The 17,015-nt window shown below is 37.0% G+C and overlaps 2 protein-coding genes across 2 annotated transcripts; both read right to left on the reverse strand.

The window, feature by feature from the left end:
• Positions 1–2,095: 2,095 nt before the first annotated feature.
• LOC121750944 lies at positions 2,096–3,006 on the reverse strand. The gene is made up of 3 exons (XM_042145658.1): positions 2,866–3,006; positions 2,641–2,781; positions 2,096–2,547 (listed from the first exon to the last, which is right to left on the reverse strand). The coding sequence occupies exons 1-3, from the start codon at positions 3,004–3,006 to the stop codon at positions 2,143–2,145; spliced, it is 687 nt and encodes a 228-aa protein (XP_042001592.1). The 3' UTR covers positions 2,096–2,142.
• A 7,661-nt stretch (positions 3,007–10,667) lies between these two features.
• LOC121745401 (rab escort protein 1-like) lies at positions 10,668–16,787 on the reverse strand. Its single transcript, XM_042139295.1, has 9 exons — positions 15,900–16,787; positions 15,279–15,401; positions 13,818–13,917; positions 12,877–12,915; positions 12,514–12,751; positions 12,359–12,434; positions 11,932–12,127; positions 11,391–11,477; positions 10,668–11,211 (listed from the first exon to the last, which is right to left on the reverse strand). The coding sequence occupies exons 1-9, from the start codon at positions 16,577–16,579 to the stop codon at positions 11,116–11,118; spliced, it is 1,635 nt and encodes a 544-aa protein (XP_041995229.1). The 5' UTR covers positions 16,580–16,787; the 3' UTR covers positions 10,668–11,115.
• Between the last annotated feature and the right edge of the window lie 228 nt (positions 16,788–17,015).

A 17,015-nucleotide genomic window follows, 5' to 3' on the forward strand; every position in this document is an offset into this window, starting at 1 on the left:
AGTATCATTCTATCCGGCAAAAGTATCATTTTATCAGTTTTATGTCATTTTGTCACGTTAAAGTATCATTTTATCAGCTTATATGCAATTTCTCCTGCTAAATTATCATTTTTATAAGCTAACTGTCATTTTATCCGCTTAGATTATCATTTTATAAGGTAAAAGTATCATTTTATTAAACAAAAATGTCATTTTACACACCAAAAATACCTATCATTCTATCGGCTGAAAGTATCATTCTATCCGGCAAAACTATCATTCTATAGGCTGAAAGTATCATTCTATCCGGCAAAAGTATCATTTTATCAGTTTTATGTCATTTTGTCACGTTAAAGTATCATTTTATCAGCTTATATGCAATTTCTCCAGCTAAACTATCATTTTTATAAGATTACTATCATTTTATCCGCTTAGATTATCATTTTATAAGGTAAAAGTATCATTTTATTAAACAAAAATGTCATTTTATACACCAAAAATACATATCATTCTATCGGCTGAAAGTATCATTCTACCCGACAAAACTATCATTCTATAGGCTGAAAGTATCATTTTATCAGTTTTATGTCATTTTGTCACCTTAAAGTATCATTTTATCAGCTTATATACAATTTCTCCAGCTAAACTATCATTTTTATAAGCTAACTATCATTTTATCTGCTTAGAATATCATTTTATAAGGTAAAAGTATCGATTTATTAAACAAAAATGTCATTTTATACACCAAAAATACATATCATTCTATCGGCTGAAAGTATCATTCTACCCGGCAAAACTACCATTCTATAGGCTGAAAGTATCATTCTATCAAGCAAAAGTATCATTTTTCCAGTTTTATGTCATTTTGTCACGTTAAAGTATAATTTTATCTGCTTATATGCAATTTCTCCAGCTAAACTATCATTTTTATAAGCTAACTGTCATTTTATCCGCTTAGATTATCATTTTATAAGGTAAAAATATCATTTTATTAAACAAAAATGTCATTTTATACACCATAAATACCTATCATTCTATTGCCTGAAAGTATCATTCTACCCGGCAAAACTATCATTCTATCGGCTGAAAGTATCATTCTATCGGGCAAAACTATCATTTTATCAGTTTTATGACATTTTGTCACGTTAAAGTATCATTTTATCAGCTTATATGCAATTTCTCCAGCTAAACTATCATTTTTATAAGGTTACTGTCATTTTATCCTCTTAGATTATCATTTTATAAGGTAAAAGTATCATTTTATTAAACAAAAATGTCATTTTATACACCAAAAATACCTATCATTCTATCGGCTGAAAGTATCATTCTACCCGGCAAAACTATCATTCTATAGGCTGGAAGTATCATTCTATCCGGCAAAAGTATCATTTTATCAGTTTTATGTCATTTTGTCACGTTAAAGTATCATTTTATCAGCTTATATGCAATTTCTCCCGCTAAACTATCATTTTTATAAGCTAATTGTCATTTTATCCGCTTAGATTATCATTTTATAAGATAAAAGTATCATTTTATTAAACAAAAATTTCATTTTATACACCAAAAATACCTATCATTCTACCCGGCAAAACAATCATTCTATCGGCTGAAAGTATCATTCTATCGGGCAAAACTATCATTTTATCAACTCAGACTATCATTTTATCGGCAAAAGTATCATTTTATCAACTTAGTGTATCATTCTATGCGGCAAAACTATCATTTTATGCATCAAACCTAACATTTATAAGCCAAAAGTATCATTTTATCTACTTAGAGTATCATTCTATCTTCAAAAGTATCATTTTATCAACTCAGAATATCATTCTATGAAGCAAAACTATCATTTTAAGCAGTAAACCTAAAATGTATAAGCTAAAATTATCATTTTATCAAGTGCAACTATAATTTTATCAAGTCTAACTATCATTTTACCTTGTGAAACTATCATTTTATCCCCTCAAACTATCATTTTATCCCCTGAAAATGATATTTTATCAAGTGCAACTATTATTTTAGCCCCTGAAACTATATAAGCTGACACTTTAACCTGATAAAATGATATTCTAAGCGGATAAAATGACAGAACCTTATAAAATGATATATGAGCTGAAGAAATGACATATAAGCTGATAAAATGATACTTTAACGTGACAAAATATCTTACAAGTTACTATTACAACTAGAACCCATCTTTACGGGGTTCAAATTCTCTAAACATCTTTTCAACATTGATTTCCCCTTTTTTTTTATTTTCTGAAACTTCTGCTGTATCATTGAAAATGTTTGAAAAGGCTTCTTGTTAGTTTCTCCAACAAACAATGCTTCAGTATATTTGGCACGAAGTTTTATGAACGCCTCTGTCCCGTTCTTTGCTAAACCTGAATTCCAGTTACGAACTGGACCACCCATGTAAGTCTCCATGTGGCGCATCACATAAACTCCACAGTCAACTTTATTTGTATCGTTCTGCCATGGTAGAGTCATGTGTCTGATTTTTAAGGTTTTGACAATACTCTCCATTGTTGGATTAACACCATTTCCAAGATAATTTCGGAAGAAATTTTTCTATTCAACTAACACAAAACATACATGAGGTTGATTAAAAATGATATTATGTTTTGGTACTAAATGATATTGAATGCATTTAACTAAACATACCAGAATAGCTGGTGCACCTCCATATTTGTGCTTTACCATCTCTTCCGTAACCAGAGCATTGTCAATCACATCCAGCATTTGAATTTTGAGATTGAAGCACATGATATAAAAATGATCGTGCACCCATATCGGAAAGAATATCTAATTTTCAAAACATTATATACAAATGTCATTTTCAAAAATATAGGTACGTTGTTCTGTAATGTATATCTCATTATGACTTACCATGTCATAATTTTCCCATTTGAAATCTTCAATCTTTGACACAAATTCATTTAATGTTGTGCAGAATTTTTCCTGCGCCTCGGGTTGAGTCCAATCAGGTTTCCTCGCATAAAAAGAAGTTAAGATGAAGAACGTATACATGTGTCAAACACCAATAAAAATATATTATTAAGAGATAAGGAGGAACTCGATCAACCACTAACGTAACATCCTTTGTGTTTGATTTTGATAATATATATTTCATATTTATATTGTGTGTGTAAATAAATGATGTGCAATAAAAATCATACGATCAACACAATTTTGTTGGCCTAGCAAGTTGAAAAGTTGGTGTATCCATGGGTTTTTTCTTTTTTTATTCTAGAATAGAATTAACATTCCTCAAGTGTACTAGACTTTTTTTTTGTTCCGGATTTAGGAAAAACGCATGACCTTCATGCGTCACCCATTAATAAAACGCATGACCGTAATGCATTTCATGGTAAGACGCATGAGCGTGATGCGTTTTTCAAATTTTTTTTATTTTAATTGAAAGACGCATGAGGGTCATGCGTCTTAGGGTAAAACGCATGACACTCATGCGTCTTTCTTCAAAACATCAAATGGCTTTGTAGTTCCGTGGTAAGAATGCCATATTTTGGCTGTGGAGATCTGGGTTCGAATCCCAGCAGCCACACTACAATTATTTTGAAGTGTTTTATGTAACAAAAATTATGACCAATAAAAATTAATTATGCTTAAAATTTTGTCGATAAATTACAGATTAGTGTAGTAGTTAAATTATTAAAAGTATAAAACTAACAATAAAACTACGCAGCAATATTATGATTGGCACACAACACAAGCTTATTTTAATAATTACATAAAAAATAATATGAAGGACCTTACAATCATAAAAATTATAATAACTAATTTGCAGATTTAATGGAGACGATATCTAGGAATATAACAAACACCAAGTCATATCAATATGTCATATACACATTATATATATGCATGTATACGGAGACTTTCTCAAAAATTCTTGGCTGTATAGTAGCAAATCTACTTCTAATTTCAAGTTCACGAAATGAGAATTTAAGTCATATATAGGGGTATCTAACCCAAATTGTAGTGTGGCAACTGGGATTCGAACTCAGGTCTCCACAACCACAATATGGCATTTTTGCCACTGAACTACAAACTATTTGATGTTTTGAAGAGAGACGCATGAGTGTCATGCGTTTTACCCTAAGACGCATGACCCTCATGCGTCTTTCAATTAAAATAAAAAAAAATTGAAAAACGCATCACGCTCATGCGTCTTACCATAAAATGCATTACGCTCATGCGTTTCATTAATGGGTGACGCATGAGGGTCATGCGTTTTTCCTAATTCCGGAACAAAAAAAAAGTTCAGTACAGTTGAGGAATGTTAATTCTATTCTAGAATAAAAAAAGAAAAAACCCGTGTATCCATCATAATTTATTGCAGCCACATAAATTTCGTCCTCCATTTCAATCAATTATTGCAGCCACATAAATTTCGTGCGCTTAATATTATTTTGATTTTTAAAATATTTATTACTACTACTAAGATGATGTTTTGAAAATGTCCATCTAAGTTAAATTTGGCCCGTCTTTTTTATTTGGTCGGAAACCGGCATGATCGGAAGTTCTCACAAATACCTGAATAGATGATTTTTAGACTAAAAATATTCAATATCAGCCAAAAACTTCATGATATTTTCGACAAAAAATTACTACTGCCAAATCTAAACTGCTCCAGAAAAACGTTTAATATATTTTCGTCAATAAGTAACTGGAGGATTAAAAACACTACAACAAAAAAAATCTTTTAGGACATATTTTAATGCAATTAACAAAGCTAATTTGCATTTTTAAATATATCACCAACACATCAAAAAACATTCTTATTGTCGGTGCTCCAACTAAAATTAAGGACACAAATGAAAGCATCGTAAAATAACAAAAGATTAAGTTAATTTCTCCTTAAGCTAGGAACGTTTTCTTTTACGTCCTATATTATTATTTAAAAAAAATTCAACGCAAATAATTGCATCTCAATTTTTGTGTCGTTTACAAATAATTTTTTTATAGCGAAGGAAACATAAGCCATATGTTCCCATCACCGTGGTTGTAACATGAGAAATAGACACTAACCCAAAATCTGATATTCTTGCATTGAAACTCTGTATCATTATTTCATTTGAAATAGTTGAACAGAATAAAGAAATGAAGGAAAGGAAAAATTCCATTTTTGGTAATGCATGTGAATAGAATTCCATTTTAATGAAGGGCTTTAGTTGTATTCCGACTCAGGGAGTGACGCATAATCGTTATGCGTCTTTATTAATGAAACGCACAACTCTTATGCGTCTTCGGGTAATGACGCACAAAGCTTATGCGTCTTTGTGTAATGACGCACAAACATTTGGCATTTTCTAATGACGCACAACTCTTATGCGTCTTTCCTTAATGACGCATAAGTGTTATGCGTCGTTGTGGAATGACGCATAAGGGTTATTCGTCTTCTAGTCGGGTTTTAAGGGGGCAGAACGCTCACATTGACAGAAGCAGCGGAGAGCAAAATTTAGCGGCGATTTTCACCGTTTCCGATAGTTTTCCGACGGATTTCAACCGTTTCTAAACATATTTCGGTAATTGTCCTTCAATTTGGCTACGTTCATCCGTTTTTGCTTAATTTGTGCAGGTTTTTCCTATTTTAGCAAAGTTAGGGTTTATGACGAAATTGATGAATTGATGGTCGATTTTTGTTGTTTTGTTGCCTATTTGTGTGTTTCACATGTATATAATTCAATGGGTAGAAGTAAGTGATTCAATTTTTGTAATTGCGCCCCTTTTTACTAAGATAAAATTTGAATCTTGATCATGTTTTCAAATTGGAATATAGCTTGATGTTTTTCAAATGAAGTTGCAATTGAAGTTGGATTGTTGAGTTTTTATGATAAAAATTGAATCTTGGTTATGTTTTACAATATTTTTCAAAAGAATTTTGGGTGAATGTTGTGAAGCAGATGGCATCTTCAAGTTCCGAAGAACAGTTATGTTATGGCCCTGAGGATCCATCATTACTCTTTCATCAAAACGAACACATTTCAGCCTCATTGTTGGCAAATGGCACATCAAATGTGTTTAGAGTTCGTCGGACGGAAAGTAAGGTTTGGGCAGTGCAAATACATGAAAATGTGAAGTATTGGCTTGATGTATGGGGTTTCAAAGGCGTATTGGAATGTGAAAGGCCGATGAGGATGGACAGCAAGCTTATCACTGCCTTGATCGAGCGTTGGAGGCCTGAGACACACTGTTTCTACCTACCAGTTGGAGAAGTTACCGTAACCTTACAGGATGTGCAAAACCTGTGGGGTCTGAGAGCATACGGTCGTGTTTTCACTGGCCGTGACTACCCTAACGGATATGAAGATTGGCCCAACAAGTGTCGAGATATGTTGGGATGGATACCTGACGGAGAAACAGAAACGAAGCAGGGCGGTTTGTTAATGACATCTCTTATCCACCAAGCGACGATACCTTTGGGTGATGGGCTGCATGATTAAGCATACATCCAAAGGGCACGTATACATGCCTTGATCTTGTTAGGGGGGCTTATTATATCGGACACCACAGGGTGCAAGGTCCCCTTTATGCTTAAATGCCTTTGACGATCCGGCCGAAGTGTCTACTATCAGTTGGGGTAGTGCTGCTTTAGCATTTCTGTATCATTATTTATGCGAGGCTTCTGTAGGCAGGCAGAAAAGAGATGTGGGTGGACCTATGGTTCTTTTGCAGCTATGGGCGTAGGAAAGAATGGCCACATTGAGGCCATCCTTTGTGATATCACCTATGCACACGCCGTATACCCCGTGTGGAGCCAAGTAATGTATTTTTTACATTAGCTCACTTAATTATGTTTCTTTGGTAACTTTAGATATAAATTTTATGTATAGGTGGCACGGAATTACTGAAATTGGAAATGCTCCCCGATATTCAGTAGCTCATTATCGTGATCAATTATCACTGCTTCGTCCCGGCCAGGTGAAATTTATTTTTGTTGTATTAGTTAATGAATTTACTATACTATGAAATTAATTTTGATTTTTATATTATTTTTTTGTAGTTTCTGTGGAGACCGTATGCAAATTGTATCATGCCTGATTACTGCATTGATTCGACTGCATCCCTCTTGTGCGACACTTACCTGGTGTGCTAGTCATTTGTCGAGGCACACGAGGCTAGATGAGTTTGCCGACAATTTAACCGCTACCAGTGTATTCCTGAGTATTGTGATAGGATGCTACGTAATGTCGGACATTTGTGTAAAAGTCACCGCCGTGGGAGGAAGGGCGCTGATTGGGCAAAGATACATAAATTCTTCATTGATGAATGGGATTTGAGACACGACAGGTTCCAATCAACTTTTGTCCATGCAACGGCGACCATGGATAGTCGCATTAATCCGGGCTATATGGCGTGGTACAATAGGATCACAGTGTCGTACCTAGTTCAACCTGGGACACAATCAACTGATGGGATGAACGAGTCAGCCTCTTCTATGAAAAAAATAGTATGCTATGTTTTTGTATATAAAAATGTATGTAGTTTGAAGTTTGTATAGATTGATTGTAATGATATTGTATTTGTGTTATCTAGGTTGAGACCCTTTAGGGGATATGGCATTTGACCTCTGAACATGACATAGACCCTCGGTTACGGCAGATTCGAGAAATGGCTGCTGAGACCCTTCGTGCGACGAACCATAATGATGTGAAAGAGTATCCAACTTCAGGCGAGTGCGGCGAGGAAATGCGGGAGGGGACGGGAACTCCTATGCATCCTCGGGAAGGTCGTGGGAACAGTAGCTGCTGCCGCCGCTGTAATCCCCGGTATAGTTCAGGCGCTGCTTCTTCGGCCAGCCAGCGTCGACACCTGCCCGAAACTTCTCGGAGTCCATCAGCACCTCGTAGCAGTTCCAGTAGGCGAACTCCTTGTAAAGCCCGGGCACGGTAAACTCTTTCTCCGCCATCCTCCTGCAGTCCTCGTCAGTTTGGCCACTGGTCTGCATTCGGAGGGCGTTGGCGTACAAGCCCGAAAATCGGGAGACCCCAGCCCGGATTCGGTCCTACCCCTTCCGGCACTCCTCCCCGCTCCGTGGCCTCCCCTTTGGGAAAAATGTCTGGTAGGCTGCTGCTATTTTAGCCCACAAGTTGATGATCCTTTGATTGTTCGAGGCGAGGGGATCATCGCAAACACTCACCCACGCCTTGGACAGCGCGACATTCTCCGCGTCCGTCCACTTCCTCCGTGCCGAGCTGTCGTCACCAGCCGGCTGCGACGACTCGCCGACCACTGTCTTCCCCTTCTTCTTCTTTGGCGCGCCCCGACCCCGCCCTACTCGCCCTGTTTGAACGGGATTCTCCGCATCCCCGAGATCTATCTCCAACTCCTCTAAGGAGAAAGTATCTCACCCAGTGAACTGCGTCTCCAGTGAACTGCGTCTCCGCTGGGGTCGATGTGTGCGAAGAAGCAGTCACAAAATCAAAACTAGGGCGATAGATGTTGTCCCCCCCCCCCGGCGTCCCCTGCATCCCCGGGTACCCCGGCATCATCTGCATCCCAGGTACCCCCTGCCCGCCCGGCATCGCTGGCCCGCTTTGCATCACCGGCCCCCCCGGCATCCCCTGCCATCCCGGCACACCACCCCCGGGCATCATCTGCTGCCAAGGGTACATGTTGTAGTACCCGGCCATCGGACCCCATCCACCTCCCACGGGTACCGTGGGGGTTTGAGACCCGCTCGTCCCTGGAGTAGGCTCGTTGTTGTGCTCCATTTCGTTTTGTTGCTCTTGTACAGAAATTAAGATAGAGAGAGTACTCGTTATAACAAGTGGTGCAAATGAAAATGACGTGCAAGTTGCGTATATATAGTGTTTCGAAAATTAAATTAAAAAAAAATCCGCTTGTCGATCGCTCGCCGATCGGGAGCCTGCAATGGCGGCCAGCCGATCGGCAAGCGCGAGGGAATCGGCGTGCGCTCGCCGCTTTTCTGGCCGATTTGGCGCTCGCCGGCTGCAATGGTTCGGCGAGCGGACCGGCGAGCGCCAGGGATCGGCTAGCCGATGGGCTCGCCGCCATTGCGGATGCTCTAATAGTTTAGTCATTTCCTTTTTTAGTAAAAGTCAACATATTTCTTCTCACGTACTGTACTCTCTCTTACTACTTTATTCTCTCTTCATCTATTTAAATTTTTCATTTCATATTTTATTCTTCATTTACTTAACCCACTTAATAAAAAAATTTCTTAATCTTCATGCCGGAAATAAATGTCTCCATTACTATGGAACGGATGAAGTATATGCAAAGGGAAGAAGAAAGTGGATAAGTATCATCCTCCTTGATTAGACCCTCAAACACGCAGGGAAAATCATAAAGACTAGCTCCTACTATTGGCCCAACTTCAAACGTGACCCCCTCAAGAACATGGACAGATAAAATGGCGCCACATAATGACGCCATAAATGAGTATGATTGGTCTCAATGCTAACATACAATTTTGCAATAAAATTGTATACAAACATGCATTAATAATATACAGTTTTTGAAGGCCAATTCCGTGAGTTTTTCCAATTAAACATGTTCAACTCAATTTACCATAAGATAGCTTGAATGTCTTCCTCCAATAATATATGGCATAATGAGGAATGATATGCTGCATACCTTATGTGAGCACCAGTCTCGTTTGACGCACATTTAACGTTGTTTATTTTGATTTATATATTTAGTTTGATTCTAATATATTAAAAAATATTATTGAAATTTTCAAATTCACAAAATGCATCAAAATCAAAGCTTGATTTGCTCATTTTCTATATAATTTCAAACAAATTAATAAAATAATAAATCAAGCTTTGATTTTTATGAAATGTGTGAAATTAAAAAATTTCAATAACATTTCAAACTAAATATATAAATCAAAATGAAAAATGTTAAACATGGGTCAAACGAGAGTGATGCTCATATAAAGAGCTCATATAAGGTATATAGCATATCATTGCTCATGGTATAATATATCTATTTAGGTAAAAAAAATTAGCCTACAAGCCCATTTTAAAGTAAAATTTACGAAGTATGAATTTTCTATGTATCAAATGAATTGGGTATGCAAATGTTTAATTTAGTTTGTGCAAATGAGTAATTAATCCACAAAATGAAAGTGATATGTGGTCGAAAATGACAAATTAAGTGTGAGGAAGAATGTTAGTGACGTTGATTAGAGTTTATAAATTTTGAGTTAATGCTGTAGGGAAAATCACACGTTATTGCCTTATATGAATATCCAATAATCACATTTAATCAGCTAGAATTTGAAACAACTTTTTGCAGTCGTTATGAAAATGGTAAGGAATTTGACAAATCACTAGAATCATTATTGACCTCGTTTTATATGTTAATGAATCGAGGAGTCGAACCAAACCCTTTCCTTTACCTGCAAATTTTCTCATACTCCCCATGAAATGGTCTAATTTTGTCTGTCCGTAAAATATTATCCACTTTACTTTTTACTATTTTTAGTAAATGAAACTCCATTTTCATTAACTCATTACACTCACATTCTATATAAAACTAATATATAAATGTTGAACCCATATTCCACTAATTCTTCCAGCTCAATTTTTCTTCACATTTCTTAAAACCCACGTCGAGTAAAATGAGGACAATATTTCATAGACAATGGGAGTTTTATGATGATTAAGTAGTACCTCGTAACCAAAACACAGTGCTCATTTCCCTCAAACCTTGTCAGATTGCCAAAAAGAATTCCAGATATACTGTTTCGTCTAGTTCTTCTAAATTACTCGTTTAGCTAATATGATCAAAACTTGTAAGCGTCACTTTTATGCTAAATAAATAAGAAGAAACAAAAAACGAAAACTAAACATGAAAAAATTAACACTTAATTTGGAATAAAGTAGCAAATGCATTCAGCTTTGGTTTCCCCAATGACCACATATCCAGCATCGCATACATCCCCTCAATTTCACCACTTTCCGGTCATCACTGCGCCGTTGACAGTATACCCACTTGAGGCAAGGGACAAGATTTAGAACATCGGTGATTGACTTCAGACACGGGGTATTTCACTCTGGACCGGGCTTGGCAGCATGTAAGTTCACCCTTCACTGTCAAGCGGTTTTAATGATAACACTCCTTTAAGTTTTTAAGTATATTTCTCTATGGATCCAACTCAGTGTTCCTATCATCAAGACGCTCCTCAGATTCGCTTGTCACTGTGAAAAAGTCTTCGTTCGGAAATAATTCTTTAAAGAACTGCAAAAGGAACAGCCAAATGGCCATAGCTAGTTAACTGGCAAGAATTAAAGAGAAATGCAAGGTAACAAAAATTATTGGTTTGCTACTCAAGGGACTTGTTTTTAACAACAGACAACAGTGAACTACATTTCACAAGTTACAAACCTTGGCAGTTATTGAGCTCTAGAACAAATTACCTTTTCTGTTGCGTCTAGGATATCATCATAATGCAGATGCTCATCTGGCATCGGAGTGAACCTGATGGAGTCATAAACACCGTGAAACTGCAACCAATGATGATCATATTAGATGAAGATTAAATGAACATAGTTCTCAAAGTTTGCGTACTCAATGTCTCAATCTGAAAGTGTCATGGATCACCTACCAGAAAGGTGACCTTACATGCGATTCATTACATTATATGTTGCCATATGTTTGACGGAACAAATATTTACACCCAACAAAAGTGATGACATTACATGGGATGATCATTTTAATGGAAGTGCTTCTTTGCCTAAAGACTACACTTTGTCCCATTGTTCACTACTTGTAACAATTGACAACCTATCCACACTCATAATACATATCATAAAAGTCAATTATCCTGAAATTTAGAGCACCGTTTAGGAAACTCAAAAGCCTACTACTTCAAAATGCTCACTGGGAGCAAATGCAGACAATTGTAGACATGGAATTAAACTTTACGAAGAAAAAAAAGTGAAGTACAAGAGACGAAACCTTAGTCAGATCTTGAATGTACAAGGCGCTCCAAAGCAAACAAGGTTTTTCTTCTGTGTGCTCACATAAATTATCTATGCCATTGTTCTCAGGTGATGAAGATACAGCCATAGAGAACAGAGCATTTATGGCTGCATTTAGTAATTTCTTCCCTTCCACAGCATCATCACATACAGCTGACAGGTACGTCACAAACCTGGAATTCAGACACAATAACACGTGGAAGATGCTCTAGTTTTCAGTTTAAACAAATTTATTTAAGTAAAAAAAAACAAATGCAGCACTAAAAAATCTGATCTCAGAAGACCGTCGTAAATTAAGATTTTCATGACTAAGTGAGGAGAAAGTAACTCTGAGTCAATCGAGAACAACAGTATATTATGTTTGGGACTTTGGGTCATTTTTTTAAATCTTCACAGATACTTACGTCTTAGGGGGGCAAACTCCCACATTACTGCTCAGCTGCAATACACGGACTGATGTTATCTGTTCTGGGTACAGAGCTACATAAAAAAAATTAGCACATGACATGTTTCGTTTGACAATGACAATTGTCAGCACAACTGAATATAATAAGCTCACATCTTGGAGGAAAGAACACCAGGCAATTAGCAGCTTCTGGCTTTATAGAATTCTTGGCAATGCAAATTCCCCGGGCAACCTTCCCTTCGGCATCTGAGGGGCTTTTATCATTAGAAATTTTCACCTCTACAGCACGAGGTGAAGTTGTTGGAATCGCGAAAGAAGGAGCAAGAATCAGCTGAGGACTGATTAGCTCCTGGCCAGATGCTAATCTAACACCTTGATAGGTACGCCCATCCTGTTAAAGAATCACATTACTAAAAGGGAATAAATATACATGTGCTCATAATATCATAATATGGAATTGCCCATCAGTGAAAATTCTGATTTTGATATATTAAACAAAACAGATATCAATCGAACCTTATCCATGAGCAGAGCAATTACAGGCATCCTTAAAACCTGTATTATAAATTAAAGAGATGGAAAAAAAATTAGGGATTATCTAAAAAGTGCAAAATAAATAAAAGGTCTAACATTGGTCGCTGACTCAATAGTGTAAGAAAATAAAGGAATTGTTCATGAATTGCAATTTTACTTCAACTTCAACATAAATCCTGATAAAAGTAAAATGGGGGTCTTGAAAATAAAACAACAAAACCTTCTGAAGATTAAGGGACATATGCCAAAAAAGAAAATGGCAATATACAGATAGCTGTTTTAGTAAAATTTGAGTAAATAGCAGCATCTCAGAACTCACTTGATTTAGAAAATTCAAACTACACTGCAGTGAACGAAGAATCTCATGGAAACATGGCTCATAAATTGGCAATCAGAGGACCTAAAATTAGCTTGAGGACAGCTATAGCTGAGAATAACAGATGTGTGGAGAAAAAATAGTAAGACGTCTAAAAGCCAAAAACTGTGCCATTGTTTGTCAAGCCTTTGAAGGAAACTTAGAATACAAAATAACTTTATAGGGATAAATGATAAATCACATGTAACTTAGATTAACTTTTACCGCTCCATCAATACTATCCGACATTACCAATTCGACAAACTCTTATGCGTGTCAGTCTTCTACCTCAAGTCTTCTACCTTTGTACACCACCAAATGAGCAGAGAAAGTATTCAAGTATCCAATATCATGCAACATAATAAAAAATGCACCAAATAAAAGCTAGACTAGCTAGTGCACAAAAGATTTTGCTGCAAATAACAGAATCAGAAAATACAATAACAGAATCAGAAAATACGGCAAAGATAGAGACAGTCTGCACATAGAAAATATCAGCAAGCAACAGAAGAAAACGCATACCAAATGGCAACAATCAACTAAGACAAACAGAGGTAACTATACTTACATAAATGCACCCCTTGACAGCAGCACGACGACAAAAAGCTTGAGAAAGTTCCCCTTGGCCATAAATGGGGTATATTACGGCACCATTTGCATTAGGAAACCTAAAAAGGTCGAGCAAAAACTGTCCAATTAAGGCCTTCACATCCTTTGATTCTTTGAGCTAAAGCTTATTTTAACTACATCATCTGAAGTTAGTTGCAAATTAGCCTAATAGTTAGCTTATATTGGTAAAGACGCACCCTAACTCACTCAGTACAAATAATGAGTATATATAGTGACTACCAATTAATTCGCTAATTACGCGATCTGGTTGTTTATTGAATGATGACAAGACGTCAGAAAGAAAAGAACTACCCAGAGATTTGGAAAAAGAATGATAATTAAGAGGGGCAGACAGGGCACTGAAATAAGAATATAGCAAATGGAGAGGTGGAAATCAGATCTTCTTTGGGCATGAAATTAAATGCAAAACAACAATGCAGCCAAAGACACTGTAAAACGAACACGAGTTCTCGCATAAAAAGGGCTTGTCTTACTATCAAGTATCAAGTTCTCTTACTATCAAGTATCAAGTTCTATTTCAAAGCAGTTCAAACAACTACTTGATGGATGCTCAGCAAGAACTCTAAACAATGTCAGATGGCAATTTTTAAAGGAGACATTAGCCTTCAAACAATAGTTATCCCACATGCAAAGGGTTTGTGTCATGGGAAAAGATCATTTACATATGTTCTCAGGAATGCACGACATGGCAAGTTAGCCTGTTTATATCTTGAGGACTTGACTATATATATTATAGTCTGCACTCTACAGAACCCACTTCTTCTACATTTCAGAATTTTCATATGGAAAAACATCTGAAGTGCGCTGCAGATAGAAAATAGCTACCTTTTGATTTTCCCTGTACCTAATTGTCAATGCCTACAACTGGAATAACAAAAGACACGTTCATAAATTATAATTTAGGAAGATGGAATCTGCTTGAACAATATGGGTAAGATTACAAGGTCCACTAGGGAATTTACAGCCTTCTAAAGAAACAAATTTCTCGACTAAACATCCAGAATCTTAGGCTGAGTTAATAAGACCAAATATCAGACACTTATCTACAACTTGACAATGAATGACAGGTTAAGTGAACTAGCTAGATCATCTACCATGCCATAAATACAACTGTTGCACTTTAAACTGCTTGCACATTAAATTCCTACAAAAAGGCAAAAGCACAAAGTGGTAAACAACAAAATATTTTGCAGCAGCATCGCTACCACTGCAACAAGATGTCAAGCACTAACTCTTTGTCTTACTATTTGACGTATGCTTTATACCATATTCAGATTTAATGATTCTGTCATGAGGTAAGAAAAAGTTTACACAATAATTAGCTTTCTGGAATATGAACTGTTCTTCTATGATTGCAAGATTACTCTTGAAAGCCATAAGCGAAAAGGCAAGAACTGACCTTCCAATGGATGAGTGGTAAAGAGCGAGCCGATTTATCCCACTCTTAGTACTGATAACATCTTTACACAACTCCAAGTTTTCCTGATCATGATCAGCCCAGGCTATAGTGTACAATATAATCCTGGACAAAGTTATGGCAAGTTAAGAAGACTACAAACCAATACGTAGCAATGCAATTGTCAAATGCTAAGAAACATATGTGCATATGAATAAATCAGTAACCAACAGAGGGAATTCTGAACGGCTGATAAAGACTTATCAAACCTATCCTGTTCTTAAGCAAAACAATCACAATCAAACTTCACCACTACGTGATGTTTTGGATTTGGTTGAACTAATAAAGCAGAACTTTCTTGTGACATGAAGACTGCAGAGTAGAATCCACTACCTATATCAAGCAATGCCGTAAAACATAACAATTTAGAAAGAGGTGAGAATATCAAAAACAAATCCGGGCAGTTAATTGAGGGTACAATTTTGCCTATAATCAGAGCAATCAAAATAAACATACACATTAAGAAAATAAGTACACCATATAGTTTCAAAAACTCGACCATAAATAGAGAATCCATTAGTAAAAGTGGAAAAATAAAGAGATGATTGAGGAATTGATGTATACGATTTGAGCTTCTGCGACAAACCCCTTTTGGTTAAGAACTCCACAAATGGAATCTCCAAATCCTCCTCGGACCCGTTCGCGAAAATTCCCTGCACGTGCTTAAAGAAGTTCATCAACTGATACTTCTCCGGCCCCAGCAAGCTCCGACTCTTAAAAATTGCGCTCCGGGAATCAGGCACACTCTCCAATTTTCCCTCTCCGCTGCTGACGAAGCTCGCATCCACACTCTTGAACTCCATGTACTGATTGATTCCTGTCTTTAAAATCAATTCGATCATGGAATCAGCGCAGAGGAATGCGCGAGGGGCCACCAAGTCGAGGCTGAATTTTCTGGAATTGTCGAGTGGCTCGGAGGAGAGTGATTTGATTTCGAGGTCGGAGTAGAGGCGGCGAGTTCCAAGAGGGACAGAAGAGTCATCATCGGAGGTTTGAAGAGGAGGTTGAGATGGAGATGGAGATGGAGATGGAGATTGAGATTGGGATCGAAGGAAGGAGATGAAGTCGTCGAGGGGGAGCGAAGCCGAGTGAGTGCCGTAGAAGGGATTGGGATCGAGGTGGAGGACGGTCTTTCCGGCGGCGGAGGAAGCGGCGGCGATGATGGATTCGGGGAGGCCGGTGCCGACCACAATAAGGTCGAAATTGGAGGGATCGATAGGCGGATACGACGTAGTTTCGTCCATAAGTGAGGTTGTAGGGATTGATAATTTGCCTCAGCAAGCTACAAACACGGCGGCCAGTTTGTAGATTGCGGTGCGTTTCTTCCGATTTTCACTACAATTAGTGATTCAGTAGCGCAAGTTTACATTTTCAGTTATTTTATTTATGCTATATGGTTTTAATCCATTTCAAAGGACGAATCTTCTTCTTGATGTAAAAGATAATCAAATAAGAGAAAAATAAGATTAAGGGCCTCTTCACTATGTTAGAGGTGGGTTCTCACGAAATTGAAAATGTGTTTGCTGGGCACATACAATTCACAAACTAAATGGGCGTTCAGTGACTACGAATTGGGCTTCAATTTTGAGGAAGTGGATTTTGCAATTTTTTTTAAGGTGTCTTTTCAAAGTGTTGTGACAGGTTTGCCCCTAACGTGATTTTAAATCAGGAGTGAAAAAC

The sequence above is a fragment of the Salvia splendens genome, chromosome 1 (assembly GCF_004379255.2).
Source record: "Salvia splendens isolate huo1 chromosome 1, SspV2, whole genome shotgun sequence".
Taxonomy (NCBI): Eukaryota; Viridiplantae; Streptophyta; class Magnoliopsida; order Lamiales; family Lamiaceae; genus Salvia; species Salvia splendens.

Bases quoted from the DNA above. Each gene is read 5' to 3' on its own strand.
- LOC121745401 (XM_042139295.1), bottom strand. From the start codon at position 16,579: ATGGACGAAACTACGTCGTATCCGCCTATCGATCCCTCCAATTTCGAC. The intron at 12,916-13,817 runs GTAAGTATAGTT...TTTATAATACAG, and splicing joins CTGTCAAGGGGTGCATTTAT to GTTTTAAGGATGCCTGTAAT. The intron at 11,478-11,931 runs GTTTCGTCTCTT...CATTGGTTGCAG, and splicing joins ACATTCAAGATCTGACTAAG to TTTCACGGTGTTTATGACTC.
- LOC121750944 (XM_042145658.1), bottom strand. From the start codon at position 3,006: ATGTATACGTTCTTCATCTTAACTTCTTTTTATGCGAGGAAACCTGAT. The intron at 2,782-2,865 runs GTAAGTCATAAT...TTTGAAAATTAG, and splicing joins AATGGGAAAATTATGACATG to ATATTCTTTCCGATATGGGT. The intron at 2,548-2,640 runs GTATGTTTAGTT...TTAGTTGAATAG, and splicing joins GAGGTGCACCAGCTATTCTG to AAAAATTTCTTCCGAAATTA.